Below are 15,826 nucleotides of genomic sequence, written 5' to 3'. Positions count from 1 at the left end.
AAACCTTATGAGTCAATGAACAGAAAAGGCTTATTGGATAGCTGGTTTGGGGAAATATGAAAGAACTCCTGACTGTTCCCAATAGCCTTGGTGTGGCCACTCGAGACTATTATTTTCTGAAGATCCAAGTTGTGGCCCAGGTTATAGTATACTTCAGAACCACACCATGAGAAGAATTTGCAATAAACCAGAATATTTTTACCCTTGTACAAAATCAGGGTTTGCCAATACCTAGAAATAGCTCTAAATCGTGGCGTGTTTTGTTTTGCCCTAAAAATAAATGTGTTTATGTATGTCTATATATATATACTTATATACATACATACACACATTCTACAATTTCACTGTCTAAAAAAAAGTGCAGCTATAAAAGTGATGTGCTGAGAACTGTAAATGGACCAAAGAGATGCCTTACAAGCTTAAAGAAAATTTCTTTAAAGAAAAAGCAATTAGAGTAAACCTTGAACTATATTACTGCAAAAGGTGATTGAAAGTACAAATTAAATGTTAAGGAAAATAAAAAAGTTTCAAATATAGGTCTGTCCTTCTGTGGTTCAAAATATGTAGGGCCACCATCAGAGATTTTAATTTCCTTAGACTGGAGAGAGGATTACCCGTTGACAGTTCTTTTGAAAGCCCCCCCTGCCCCCCCCGCCCCACAGAGGGTAGCCTTGCCTTCCTACAAATCTGTAGACTGTATAGTGTCAGAGATGGAATCCTGGGCAGGGCAACCCTTCACTTCTCACCCAGCATGCAATTTATTTGTATACTTTGTGTACAAGATGTTTGAGCATAACCTTGTTCTGAAAGTAACGATTAATCACTTATAGAGTGAGGGGTGAGAAATAGAATTGTTCTGCTAGTGGCCAAATGCTTAAAACTTAGGTGAGTTTCCATTTTGATGAGTTAAGGAAGCAAAACTAAATAGAGTTGAGCTTTTCTTTTACACTTCTTGTGCCGCTGTGTTTCCTTCCTGTGGTTTCTTTGCGTGATCAGCTGATTTAATCACACACAGGATCCTAGAACCCATCTGTATGTAGCTGAATGATGTGCTGGGAAACCCTTGATAACTTTCATGTTTTGTTAAATCTGTGTAATATTTCTTTAAGTCTCTCTTTTAATCATTCAAAAGCTAAATAATTACATCAGTTCTCATAAGATTTTCCAGTGATGAATTCTATATTAGTTGCATAACTGGCTCATTTTCTTGGAATTTTTTTTGAGTTACCAAATCTTTATAAATTGTAACTTGGGAAGCTTTAAAACTGCCTTAGTTTTCTAATTTTTTTATATTTATGTTCAAATATAATTAAGTTGATGGGGTGTGTTGGAAAGTGATTAAAATTTTGTGGAAAGGCGATAGTCTTTGATGTAGTGAGAAAACACAGTTATTAATTATGCACATATGAGGTTGTCTTATGTTTGATTAATGGATGTTATTCAATGCCAGATTTTATGTAATTAATGATTTTGTAGCTTTTGATTTGATTAAATAGCAGTGTAAGGCAAGGCTTAGGGAGAAAGAAACAAACTTCATCAAGATTACAGGCAAGATATTATTGATAAGAATTATGATAAAAATCATCTGTTTATACTTAGGAAGTTAAGTAGGTTCATACTAGCTGTAATAATGACTCAAGGAAATATAGTTTTAGGAGTACAAGATTAAAGCCCATTCTTTCAGATATTACAAACTTTTAGAGATAATTCAGCTATTTCTATTTTTTTCTCCTTTATGCAGTAAATCTTCTTTGTATTTGGATAGATAAATGCAAAATTTAGGTTGAGATTATTGAAGTAGCAACTCACCAAAAAGAGAGTGCACATGAGTGAGAGTGCCTGGTGGAAATGGGTCAGTGAAGGGACAGGTGGACATAAATGTTTGCTGTCTGGTTATTTCCATGTTATCAGTAGAGTACTTCTTTCATACTTTTTAATGCTAGAGTATACCTTAAATCATGTACTATTAGTGTCTTTTTTTTTTTTTTTTTTGTGGCGTGTGGGCCTCTCACTGTTGTGGCCTCTCCCGTTGCGGAGCACAGGCTCCGGACGCGCAGGCTCAGCGGCCATGGCTTACGGGCCCAGCCGCTCCGTGGCATGTGGGATCTTCCCAGACCGGGGCACGAACCCGTGTCCCCTGCATCGGCAGGCGGACTCTCAACCACTGCGCCACCAGGGAAGCCCCATTAGTGTCATTTTTTAAAAGCATTCTACTTAGAGGCGTCCTTCAAGGCTTTTCTCATGTATTCTTAACTTCTTTTATTTACTTTCTACAGGAAAGCTCATCTGTTCTAGTGGTTTCTGTGTGGTGACTCTTAAAGCTATTCCTCAGTGTTTCCAAGTTGCTAATTATGTTAGTTTTCTATTGCTGTGTAACAAAGTGACACAAATTTAGTGGCTTAAAACATGACTCATTTCTTACCTCACAGTTCCTTAGGTCAGAAGTCTGGGTGGGCCAAGCTGGACTCTGGCCAGGCTGGGCTCTTATCTGAAGGCTCTGAAAAGAATCAACTTCCAAGATGACCCTTGTTGGCAGAATTCAGTTCCTTACGGGTTTAGGACTGAGCTCCCCATCTTCTTACTGGCTATCACAGTGCGGGGGAATTGCTCTCTGCAGCTAGAAGCCACGTTGAGAGTCTTCCTTGTGGACCCCCTCATCTCAGCAGTAGAACCTCCCTCAGGTCAAATCCCTCTCAGGCTTCAAATCTCTGACTACTGCTGTCATCTGAGAATATTTGCTTTTAGAGAGCTTTAGTGATTAGGTTAGGCCCACTCAGATAATTTCAGTATTTTAGATCAATTGATTAGCAACTTTAATGGCATCTGCAAAATTCGTTTTGCCATATAAGGACATATCATGGTAGTAACACCATGGGGTGAAGGTCATGAAGGCCATCTTAGAATTCTATCTACCACGCTAATGGGTGTTTTCTGCTTAGATTTCTTGTTATTATTTAAAATGCCCAGAAGCAACTTTACCTTTCCCGTCATATATCTCCAAGTCCTAAATTTCCTTAGTTACTTGTTCTCCCCGTTGTGTAGAATCTTGAAGTCCTTTATCCTTCCACCTCACTCTTCACATCCAGGTCTTGTCATATTGACCCCTGAAATATTTCTTGTGTGAATTCTTTTCTTTTTCTTTCTTGCTATGTAGTCTTTGCCATACATAAATATTTCTGTTAGAGTACTGGGGAACTGTCTTTTCCATTCATTTATAACGTGCTTTGTTTTTATTAATTTTGATGTTCCTTTTAAAAACTTGTAGAAGTCTGACTGTAACTGCATGAACTTGCCAATGAATCTTGTCCTGTGTTTGTAGATTTTGCACATATTTTATTGCAGGGGGTTATTGCATAACCATTAACTGATAAGGTCTAATTTAAAATCTATTGCATTGTCTTTTCTTACTATACATTTTAATCATAATTAGGGACATAATACTATGTATATTTTTGAAAGTCAAATTATATATTTTATATATGCTGTGTCTTGTTTTAAAGTCAACATGTTACATTGAAATAGTATAAAACTTTCCAACTTTGCTATGCTTTATTCATTTATTAACTATTTGTTGAGTCTTTACTACGTACATGTCATTGCTAAATGTGGGCACTGTGGTTGGAAACAAGCAGATATTGTTGTTGCCTTCATAGGACTTACATTCTAGAGAAGACAGACAGTAAACCACTTAAGGATGGCATGTGCTTTGCGGAAGACTTGTGGGAAGCTCTGCTAGCACTTATGTGACCAAGTCTGGGTTATCAGGGATGGGTTCCTGGAGCAAGAGACATTTGAGCTGAGCTCCAAAAGATGAGTTAGGCATTCCCTTGGTAAAGAAGGAGGTAATAGCATTCTGGACAGAGGGATAAGTGCATGCAAAGGTGCTGAGGTGAGATAGACTCAGAGGGTTTGGGAAGAAGGCCAGGGTGGGCCGGAAAAGAGAGTGAAAGGAGGAGGATGAGACGGGGACTAGATAAGGCAGTTCTTTGAAAGGTACACACTGGAATAGATTTTGAAAAGATAGTGTGTTGTTACCATGTACATTAAATATTGGGAAGTTCAGGTTTTTGGTAATTAGGTAAGTTGGATTATACAGGTTGATTCTCCTGAGAAATGAACTAAAAATTCTGGATAAAGGAAAACGTTTTCATGAAAGTATTGTGGTGCTGCTAAGATGGTAAGAACGGTGAGGCTAAGCCACTAAATGAAGGTTAGAACTTCAGGTAAGTTGAGTGTTGAAGTTGCTTCTGTCCTGGTTGACCTAGCAAACTTGAGTGTTGATTTCCATGGTCTTGACCGAGGTGGGGAGTCCCAACAGGAGACACTCCCATTAAGCTGATGCTCCCTCCCACCTTAGGTAGTTAAGAGAGAATCTGAAGGGAACCCCACCCATTCCCCTACCCCAGGAGACTGAGCACAGCCCTGAGCTTTAGACTTCAAAGCTCAGAACTGTTCACGTGGGCCAAACTCATACTACCCGGGTTGTATCAAAACAAAACAGATAAACAACCCAAAAGCCCTCAAGCCATGAAATTAGTTTTTGGTGGTTCTTAACTGGGCATACTTCTAAATATTCAGCAGAAGCAAATGTAGACTGTCGCTAGAGCATTACTCCTGTGTCCTAGACCTCAATTTATTCCCACAAATAATTATACAAGCGTAATGAACAGCTTAAGTAAAAAATGATAAAGTATACAAGGAAACATAGCACCAAAGCAAGGAAAAAAAAAAAAAGGGAAACTACAGTTGGCACAAGCAGACCTGCAGAGACTTCACATACTAGAATTACCAGACATGGATTACAAAGTAACTATACTTGCCGTGTTTATTAAAACAAAAACAAGTTTGAAACTACTACACGGCACATAAAAGTATAGAAATGACCTAGCAGTATAGAAAAGAGAAAGATAGGAGGGAAGCCAGCGTGAAGGTGTGCATTAGTGCAGGCAAGAATGAATGAAATGATGGTTTAGGTTTAGGCAGCTTGCAACAGGGGGGTTGGAAGAAAGATGAGTAGGCTTCCCTGGAAACTTCTTGTTTGACTGAATGTCTGATAGGAGCTGTTCTCTAGCTTTTATTTATAAGATTTTTGAGGGGAGGAAAACATGATGAATTAAGGATTTTGATAAATTAGTTCGAGACAATTAAATTTTTCATGTATTTCAGTTGGTCTTTGGTTTGGAAACAAAAATTGTTAAATTTGTCATGCATGATGCCATGCTTTTTGGCTCCTGGAAAGAAAGCCATAAATAACTAATTATCTGGTTTTGAACAGATGATTTGTATTTGAAGAGAATTCTTAGTGTTTTTATGTATACTGTATTATATATGAGTTTCTTTCGAGTTAAATGAAAGGTAGTTAGCCCCCAAATAGTTAATTAGATTCACTTATAAGTTACTACCATTATTTTTAGTTCTATCAGAGAAGCTCCCCTTTGCGTCTCTGATTGCTTATCATCTAATTAGTATTTTTTAAAAAGCTGGTCTAATTGAATATGAACTTTTGAGAGATAAAATTGAAGGCCCCTGGGCTGACCCCAGCTTCTTGTCTGACAGCTTGTGCTGGTGGCTCTGATGGCCACATATGTGAACCGAGAGACAGCAGATATTTGTAAAGAATTAAAATCTTCAACAAGTGGCCAAGAGCTGTTGTACTTTGCAGTTGGTCAAGATGCTGGCCATATGTAGTTGTGTGTCCCACATGGGACAAGATGCTGGACCCACAGGGGTGTGCTTTTTCTGTCCTTGCGTTCTAACCCCTTCCCCTTCAGTTGTTTTTGTTTTGTTTTGTTTTTTGGTGTGTGTGTGTGTTTTGAGAGGAGGTGTTCTGTCAGCTGTGGATTGTAAGAATCTGTGACCAAGTGGTTTTGAAAAGGGAAGAAAAAAAAAGCAGACTTGCATTTCCTTTTTCAGGTGCCATGGAGATGGGTTAACGAGTGTAATTGATGGACTAGCTAGGATTGCTTTGTAGTGAAAGCCTAAGCTTTAGTAGCCTTTTCTGCTTCTGCCAGATTCCCGATTACTCACAGGTAAAGAAGTTCAGAGCTCGTTTTAGAGCATTCCCCAAAAGCCTCAGTTTTTAACTTGATTTATTTTTTTCTGTAAAATGCTATCCATTTAAAGATGTAATTGTGAAAACTGTGATTGGATTACAGATAGTGACTCTAGTGTCAAGTCCTTGCACCTGACTTCTGATAAAAAATAAAATCCTCATGTGAGGGATAGAAATACAAGTCTGAGGCAGAGGGAAATAAATGTTTTCCGTAGCCAGGGTGGAGTGGAACCACCAGCATGTGGCAGCAGAAACTCCCGTTTCATGCGATGAAGAAATGCTTGTGGCATGCGGGGCAGATAGAGTGTGAAATAGCATCAGGAAAAGAGGTACCCAGGGACTTTGGTTTTAAAATTCAATTTCAGAAGGAATGCAAGCCGACTTCTGGATTTCAGACTGTTTGGCATTGTGAGGAAAGAAAGGACTTTAATTGGTCTGGCTTTTTCCTTTTAATCACAAAGTCAGGACAGAGTCATTCTACAAGCTGCTCCCTCATTTCTTTTTCATTGCCCCATCAGGAACAGGTACTTTATGCATGGGACACAGGGTTTCCTTTCTGAATTCAAAATTTTAAATTGACATGGCCAGAAAGATCTACGGTCATAATTTTCCTTAATGACACTTATTTAGGGAATTGATAAGTGACCCTCCTAAGGAACTAAAACATTCAAGCAATATTTGTCAAATGATTCTCAGCTGAACTAACCAGTTTTACATCAGGTTGGAATGAGGGTTTTTTAGATGCAATTGGAGAGATCTGGACCCCTCCACACCCTTGACTTCCTCTCCAGATGCTGCTTTGCCGAGCCCTGCCCTGAGGGGTAACCTCTCTAGCCTAGAGATAGTCACCAAACTGTGTTGATGGATCCTATTATCAGTTCATTCCCACACAGGTTCTGTTTACCCACAGGAGACAACCTTACATTTTTATTGAGAAGGTTGAGACCATCTTGCATTAACCGCCTCATCTTTTTCTAACTCCACGTCATCACTATTTCTTCTTTTCATTTTTCACCCTCCTTGTCAGAGCTCCTTTCTGTGTGTTCTTCATCCCAGACTTCTCCGTCTTTCATTTCTTTCCTGTTACCCTCTCCTGGCTTTTCATCCTCCTCCCTTGTCTCATTCTATGCCACTATTTTCTTCTGCCTATACACATGCTAAGACCTCCCTTTTCTTGTAAAAAAAAAAAGAAAATCTTTTCTCCACTGTGTGTCTCCGCCACTTTACCACTCCATCTCTTTCCTTCATCATCCATTGAAACTCCTTGATTAAAGAAAATTTAAATTCTGATGCGTTTATCCAGTAGATTTTTCCGCCCCCCCCATGGTCATCTTCCTTAGCCCCTCTGTGGCCTTCACATTAAAATTTTTTCTTTTTCCATGACCTGCATATAATCATCTTGGTTTTCTTCTTACTCTTTCGACAAATGCTTTCCCTTTTGGCAAGTCTTCTTTCTTGGAGAGCTTATCCATTTTCTCAAACTGGGTTTTCATTTTAGTGTTGATAAATTTAAAAATTTATCAACCTTTCCTGAATTTTTTGGAAATCGCCTCTTATAGTCTTGCTTTCTTCCTAGGCCCATCTCACATGCAGTCAATTCTTTTTCTCCCCTTAAGTTTGTAGTCATTTATGTAAGAGAAAGATGATAGCTTACTTCATATTTGAACTATTGTAACCAACACATCTGCATGGGCCAGTTTATTATAGTAGATTTGACTTTCCTTGCACATTGAACACATGATAGAAGTGGGAGATACTCCCTAGATTTAAACTACTTGAATCCATCTTGCTTTGGAGCAATATCTGTTAAACTTTCCTTTTCTTCGGTCATCTTTGAAAATGTGAGCAGACATTTAAAAGATGTTTTACCTAAGAAGATGAGAGCTGTTGAAATATCGAGTTGAATGTATATCTTCCTGTCTTTCTGGTAGTGCAGGGAATAGAAGAGCGGACAGGTGACTAGGGGAAGGTGTCACATGCCTGAGTTAAAGAAGTACTGACTTCTGCTTAATAGCAAGAGATGGGATTATAAAGCATTAACGTTGATTTTCCTGTGGCTGATTAAATGAGTTACACTTTTTTTTTTTTTTTTTTTTGCTGTACGCGGGCCTCCCACTGTTGTGGCCTCTCCCGTTGCGGAGCACAGGCTCCAGATGCGCAGGCTCAGCGGCCATGGCTCACGGGCCCAGCCGCTCAGCGGCATGTGGGATCTTCCCTGACTGGGGCACGAACCCGTGTCCCCTGCATCGGCAGGCGGACTCCCAACCACTGTGCCACCACGGAAGCCCACTTTTTAATATTCTTATCCTGTATGTGTAGCATTCCAGAATAAAACTCTCAGACTCTTAGGTGTTTCAGAGTGGGGTAGGACATTCATTAAAGTCTGGGTACCTCACTGGGGAGTTGGAAAGGCCAGAGTTAGGGACAGCAGCAAATATGAGAGGGAAACCTAGATCCAGGACCAAGAGTCAAGTTGATCTTAGGAACTAACAGTAGTGGGCAGGCCTAAGGACAGGCCAGATGCAAGATACGTAGAGGCTGGTGATAATATAACCAAGTCCAATGTTCAGAAGACCAGTGAGCAGTCGGGTCATTGAGCACACAGACAGTGCAAATTAGAAAAGCAGGAGAGGCCAGAAACTGGGGCACACTGGATCATGAGGAAATCACAATAATTCTTCCTTGGTCTGGAGCTCAGTCCTACCAAGTGGACAACCCAAGAGCTCATAGATAGACTAAGTGAACCAGGTTCCCCCAAATAAAGTGGAGGTGAGCAAGGTCAAGAGAGAAGCTAGATCGGAAGATGACTATTGAAGAGGTCATGAAGGGCATGTAGAAACCTCTAGTGTGAATAGTCCAGATTTAGAGGAAAGGGAATATATAAGGAGCTCAGATGAACCACAGCAATCAGAAACCCCTTCTTACCCGTTTTTAGTGACTTGTATAAGACTCTAAATGGTTCTATATTGAATAAAAATTTTCTGTACATATACCTTTTCATTCTTTCATATTTCACCAAATATTTACTGAGTGCCTAGTTAGAAAGCTAATAAAGTACTTGATCACTGGTCATTATTTACTGAATATGCTGTATGTCCCAGCACTGTTCAGATATACTGTTTACTGCTGATGTCTGTCATTTAGGGGTGAATCAATAGCCATTGTAACTCCTGTTGGGCCAGAATAGGGAGTGTAATGCTATGTCAGCATCCTGTTTATCTGCTCTCATCAGGGCAGTGTTCTAAATGATTGAGGTTTCAGATCAGTTAAAGGTCACATTATTTAAAATTTGTAAATCACTTTTGGATAGAGATTTTAAAAATAAGCTCTTATTGATAATAATATATTATTTAAAATTTTATTTTGATATTGATAATATAAATCATCATTGTAGAAAACTGCAGAAAACATCATGACAAAACTAAAAGCACCTGTGATACCACTTCATAGAAATAACCACTATTAACGTTTGGGTGTATTTCTTTATGATCTTCTCCTCCCCGCACCCCCTTATTTTAACAAAATTGCATTGGTATTGTATATAAAGTTTTGCGTCCTGATTATTTCACTTCCCATTATTACATCGTGAACATTTTATCCAATCTTTAACTATACTTTAATGACTATGTAATTCTGCTCAGGACTGTACCACAGTTTACTTAGACCTTCAACTGTTAAGATTATTTACAACATTTTAACTATCATAAAACAGTTTTCAGACAGCTACCTTTATGCATAATGTTTGTTGGCATCTCTGATTATTTCCTTTACGTAGATTCCTAGAAGTGTGATTATTAGTTAAAACATACCTGGCTTACCTCTAGAAACAAGGGGCATTTGCAGTTTATGGTTTCACTCAATTCTCAGATTAACTCCACAAATAGCAAAGTGGGGATGGAACATACAGTCGCTGACTAGGAGTAAACAGGGGATGTGATCTGGTGACTTGAGTGACCCAGAACTCTTGCTCTGTTCTTGGGTCTGCTATCTAGTCGGTTCCCTTGTTTGAGGGAAGAGGTTGAAATTACCAGTAGACAGTATGTGTCATAGCCATAGGTGCTCTGTGCTTAATGGTCTAAGGGCTTTTGTGTGTTTTTGTAGGTGTGAAGGTGAAAAGAACTAACACTACCTTTGTGTAATAGCTTATCAATGGAATAATATTAATTACTGCTACTTACGTGCTGTTGTTATTTTTTAAGTTCCAGTTTTTCTCTTAATGTTCCAAAATGCATTTAGCTTTCCAGATTCAGACTTCCTAAAAAGTTTTCAATATGTGCATCTAAATTAGATGTTTTTCTAAAAAATGTCTAAATTATTAGTTGCCAGGGGTTGGGGAGGAGGGAGGGAAATGGGTATGTCTATAAAAGGGCAACCTGAGGGATCATTATTGTTTTTTTGTTGGTTTTTTTTGTAAGTTTTGATAGTGTGGTGTTTTTTGCTCAATGACAAACTTAAAATCAGGTTGATATTCATAAGTAGTACATTTCATCCAGATATTTTTTTCATTAAGCTTGTCTTCCATGAACAGAAGGAACGAATGTTTTTTTAAAATTTCACTATAACTAAGTTTTTTAAAATGTGAAATATTTTTCTTTTTTCTCTCCCTTTCAGCCATGAAGACTTTGAATTTATTTCAGGAACACGAATGCGCAAACTTGCCCGAGAAGGCCAGAAACCTCCTGAAGGTTTCATGGCTCCCAAGGCCTGGACCGTGCTGATGGAATACTACAAATCCTTGGAGAAAGCTTAAGCTGTTAACCCAGTCATTTCACCTTTGACACCTCACTGAGTAACAAGAGGGGACCATGTAGTTACTGTTGGCATTTCTTTGTGGTGGTATCTGTATGGACATGCTTCCTAAAAACAGACCCTTTTCCTTAACTAGCATCAGTTTTGGTCTGCCTTATGAGTTCTGTTCTGAACTAGTGTAACACACTCCTGGTTTTAATGTATCTTTTCCACTTACTATAGTTAAATATTCCTACAATACAGTCTTTTTGTATTATATTTATGCTTCTGTCTCATTATTTTTCAAGCTGTTATATCAGTTGTAACCAATAGTATACACATTGAATCTCACTTTTCATCTCTTGAAAAAAGAAAAAGAATCCACTAAACTTGGCTAGACCTTGTTTGGGGAATTTTACAAGACGTCTGTAGCATTTAGATTTTTTTTTCTACATTGAAAGTACAAACTGCTTTCTTCCTTCCTTCCCATCAGCTATTGATCTCTCAACTGTTATAATCTAAAGTATATTAATATCTATGTAAGCCCTGAATGAACTTTATTCAATAAAATTAAACTTTTTGGCTTATTTATGTGACTTTTTAAAAATATTGTTTTGTTTGCACATACCTTATCCTTCTTGTGAAGAAGTTTCTCATGGGGAAGGGAAAATACAGGCGTCAGGCATCTTTCATTACTGGAATCTATTGATAATAATTAGTTCCAAGCACTGTTTCATAGTGAATTTTTAAGTGGGAAAATAATAATGCATTCTCATTCCATCCAAAAGCTCAACCTGTTTCCCCAAATATCTCTCTAATATTCTTAAATACCTAAGATGGTGGTACTAGTAATAGAGACATGATAGAGGGAGGTTCTTTCATGGCAGGGGGCGGGCAGCATATCAAGTTTGCTTTTGTAGTATATCCTCAAGTAGAATATTCAAGAGGAGATGCTTATTTAGGGGCTGGATATTTAATTTTGGTTGAGATGCCAGCATTTTTGATTTGCAGTCGTATTTCCTATAATGAAATAATCTTGCGTGATCTGGCCTTGAAAATTCAGCATTACAAAGACATGGCAGATTATACACAGAGAGTGTATTGTCATTAATGCAAATGGGAATAAAACACCACTAGGAAAAGAAATAGAAGGAAAAACGAAAACAAAGTAAAAGCAGATCACTGAGGGAATCAATTAGAAAGTTGATAAATAGAAAAAAAATGGAGAATATGAGTAAAAGTTTCTAGTGGATGGATTTACTCACTAGTGGATACTGAATGAAAATATTCATTAGTGGACAATGTAAAAAGTATATGAATGCGTATGTTGATGGGAAGAATTAGAGGTGATAGTTGATATGAATTTTTTGGTTACACATTATCTAGATCTCTTTTAGGGAGATCTCCTTTATATAAATCTTGTATACATCTTCAATTTTTATGTATATATAGAGGTTGAAAGATTGCAGAGCGGCTCTCCAACCACAGACAGCTAAGGTGTGACATAGCGCTTCAGCTCAGCTAATTCAGAAACTCCAACCTGAAGTGTTGAATGTGTAGGAATGATGCAAAGTTGTAAGGACAGAATGAGTCGTGGTTTCATGGTGGCAGCGACACTCAAGATTCTGGGCGCAGTGGTGGTGGTGCTCATGGCAGTGGGGGTCTCCTGTGCAAAAGTAGTACCCTATCTTGAATATTCCAGGGCATGATTTTGGCTGAGTCCTCTGCCACTCACCTCCTTTCGTTCCTGACCATTTTCCAAGCCTCATTCTTTCGCATTTTCTATCAATTCTGTAAGAGACCCAACAGCCTCCCCATATATTCCTTTGCTGCCTAAATTATCTAGAGTTTCTCTTGTTTGCCAAGAACCTGATTGTAACAGGTGATGTGAAAAAAATGTATACTTCACATTAAAATCTTGATACTGCTAAATTCAAGGTGATTTTTACTGTTAGCATATTTTATTTATTTTAAAATTTATTTATTTATTTATTTTTGGCTGCGTTGGGTCTTCGTTGCTGCGCGAGGGCTTTCTCTAGTTGCCGTGAGCGGGGGCTACTCTTCATTGCGCGGGCTTCTCATTGCGGTGGCTTCTCTTGTTGTGGAGCACGGGCTCTAGGCACGTGGGCTTCAGTAGTTGTGGCACGTGGGCTCAGTAGTTGTGGCTCGCAGGCTCTAGAGCGCAGGCTCAGTAGTTGTGGCTCACGGGCTTAGTTGCTCCGCGGCATGTGGGATCTTCCCGGACCGGGGCTCGAACCCGTGTCCCCTGCATTGGCAGGCAGATTCTTAACTACTGTGCCACCAGGGAAGTCCCTGTTAGCATATTTTAAAAGTTTAAGTATAGAGAAAAAATTTTAATACTTAGCACTCAGAAAACTTATCCTTCTAAAATTACAAAAATATACTCATAAAATCAAGCTGAGAACGTTTACAACAGAAATCAACAGCATCAGGGTGAAATGTGATCGAAAAAGGAGCTTTGTGTTCTGTCACGTAATTGTCCTTTCTTAGTCCCATAGTGCCCCTTGTCCTCAACCCACCGGAGTGGGACATGATAAGAACATGATTCTAAGCCCCTCTGCTCTTGGGATTGGCCACCCACTTGTGTGTTTTAGAGAGACGGAGAAGAAAATAAAAGTACCCAGTGATTTCTACCAGTCCACAGGTTGGTATGTGTGTCTTTAATCTACAAATAGAAAATATGTAGAAATTTTATTTTTCTTTCCCAGCTCATAAAAATGACCCCAAACCAATCTTTATAAACCTTTACCCCTTACACCAAACCTCTACTGCCAAGTGGTGTTGGAAATCTGAATGCCATTTTTATCTATCCATCAGCTGGAAAAATGAATGGAAAAAGAATTAGTTTTTAAAAAAAGAAGGAGGAAAAGAAAGTGCAGAAATGTTTTGGCAGAAATATAATGTTTTAAATCTGTCAATTCTGTATTCCACTCTGATAAGACCACGTATTTAAGTTTCATTTCCATCCAAGAGGGGAACAATTATGTCCGTATCTTGGAAGTTAGCATTTAAATACCTTATCAGGAAAAATTCAGAAGTCATGCTTCCCACATATGATAGATTGTTATTAGCACATATGTATCCAGGGGTGAGTTGGCTCACAAAGTAAGGAAATATGTGCCGACCGGGCTGCTTTTATGTGTGGGCTCTATTTCTTAGAGGGCCTGTAAGCCTCTTTGTATTTCTGCGGATTCCATTTCCTCCTCCACACAGTCTTGTCCTGAATATAATTATATATAAGTTGTGCAAAACACATTCTGCCCTCCTAACTCTCGGTCAGTCTTTTCTGGACTAAGGTAAAAGCTGGCCTCCCTAAAGGTAAGTACTTGAGGACTATAATTGAGCCAGGGGTGTGTTGAGATTGGAACCTCTTTTTCCTAACTTCCTGTTTCAACAGATCCTCAGGAAAATGGCACTAGAGTTTAGGGCCTAGATTTGAAGAACTGAAATTAGAAACATGAAAAATCTTATCATGGACCTTTATTTCCCAGACCTGCGTCAGCACTGAGCATCTATAATGATCTGCCTTTGTTAGGAAAAGAAATTACGGTTACCAAAGAGGAAGGGGGGGGGAATAAATTGGGAATCTGGGATTAACAGATACACTCCCCTATATATAAAATAGGTAAACAGCAAGGACCTACTATATAGCACAGGGAACTACATTCAATATCTTACAATAATCTCTAATGGAAAAGAATCTGGAAAATTGAAAAATAAATATACAGATATAGGTGTGTAAAACTGAATTACTTTGCTGTACACCTGAAAATTGTAAATCAACTATACTTCAATTTAAAAAAGGAAAAGAACAGGAAAACCTCTCCACTGAAATGAATTAGAACACCGACTCCCTTTCTGCTTTTCTTCCAACAGCTCTGGCTTGTCCTCTTTGAAAAGTGTCTGTTCTCTCGGAGAGCATAACCACTTCTTTTGCCCAAGAGAAAGTAATTATCTGTTAGAAGTAAACTGGGGCCTTGCTGCACAATCAGGTCCTCAAGAAAAAAAAGCCAAGCGAAGGAGAGACTGAGTTCTGTCTGACCCATGACTGGTTCACCACCTGGCTGCCCAGAGCCTGCCCCGAATGACTTTGAACCTCAGTGTGTGACTAGTGCTATTTTGTGTGATCTATATGTCGTACACAGGGCAGTTATAGCAATATGACTTTTGATATGTTGTGGGCAATTCTAGTGGGCATTTGCAATCAGAGAGTTTTGAATAAAAAAAGTTTATTTAGGAGCCATTTAGACTTAAACAGAAGCACAAGCGTAAAAGAGAGAGTATAGTTTTGTGGTTAAGAATTCAGGCTCTGAAGTCAAACTTGACCAATTCCTTGTTGATTATGTGACCTTCAGCTTCATGAGGCCTTGATTTCCTTATCTGTGGACCAAAGGTTATAGTCAGGAATTATATGAGGTAATGCTTGTAAAGCACTGCTCCTTTATTATTATTATTTTATTTAAAGATGTAGTCTTTTGGCGAGGAAACACAGTGATATCAATATTTATGAGACTATACCTTGTAATCTTTGCTTCATAAAACCATTCTCTAGCCCACTGAGCAAAGTGACTAAATACAGGTATATGTTAGATACAAATCTAAAGGCAGACACAGTATCCCTGTTTCAGCCATACTTTCCCCTCAGTTCTTCCCTGTGTCCAACTTCTCCTGTGTTTTCTAGATTAAGAAAACTAGTACATTTTTGCAAAGAGAAAAAGCAGAAAAATATATACATTTGCCTAAAGCAAGCATAGACTAATCCTGTGAAAAAATGATAGTCCTTTGGGAAAGCATCATCGAGAGGAAGATCAAGATTAGAAAGGTAGTTTATCCTCAACATCAAGTTTACTGAAGAAGGCCTGCCTTAATTAATGTGGTCATTACCTATATTAAAGCTGCATTTTACAAGTGTTACACTTTTCATTTAAAAGTTCAGCTTGTTGACACCTCTGATCAAAGCATAAAATCTTAAATATATTTAACTTTTAGAATTGAACTGTAAGTGGTGTTTCATGTACTAGAAAA

At 38.5% G+C, this 15,826-nt stretch overlaps 1 protein-coding gene across 2 annotated transcripts in view; it reads left to right on the top strand.

Moving 5' to 3' along the window:
* The window catches only part of PAPSS1 (3'-phosphoadenosine 5'-phosphosulfate synthase 1), a 108,630-nt gene extending 97,244 nt beyond the window's left edge, over positions 1–11,386 (top strand). The window contains exon 12 of one of the 2 annotated variants that reach the window (XM_060011827.1): positions 10,664–11,386. In XM_060011827.1, coding sequence (XP_059867810.1) covers positions 10,664–10,802 — 139 coding nt within the window. In that variant the 3' untranslated portion in view covers positions 10,803–11,386. The remainder of the gene's footprint in view (positions 1–10,663) is intronic. The other variant, XM_060011828.1, reaches the window with a different exon arrangement.
* Positions 11,387–15,826: the final 4,440 nt, after the last annotated feature.

The sequence above is a fragment of the Delphinus delphis genome, chromosome 5, assembly GCF_949987515.2.
Source record: "Delphinus delphis chromosome 5, mDelDel1.2, whole genome shotgun sequence".
NCBI lineage: Eukaryota > Metazoa > Chordata > Mammalia > Artiodactyla > Delphinidae > Delphinus > Delphinus delphis.
This window is presented reverse-complemented; position numbering and strand designations above follow the sequence as displayed.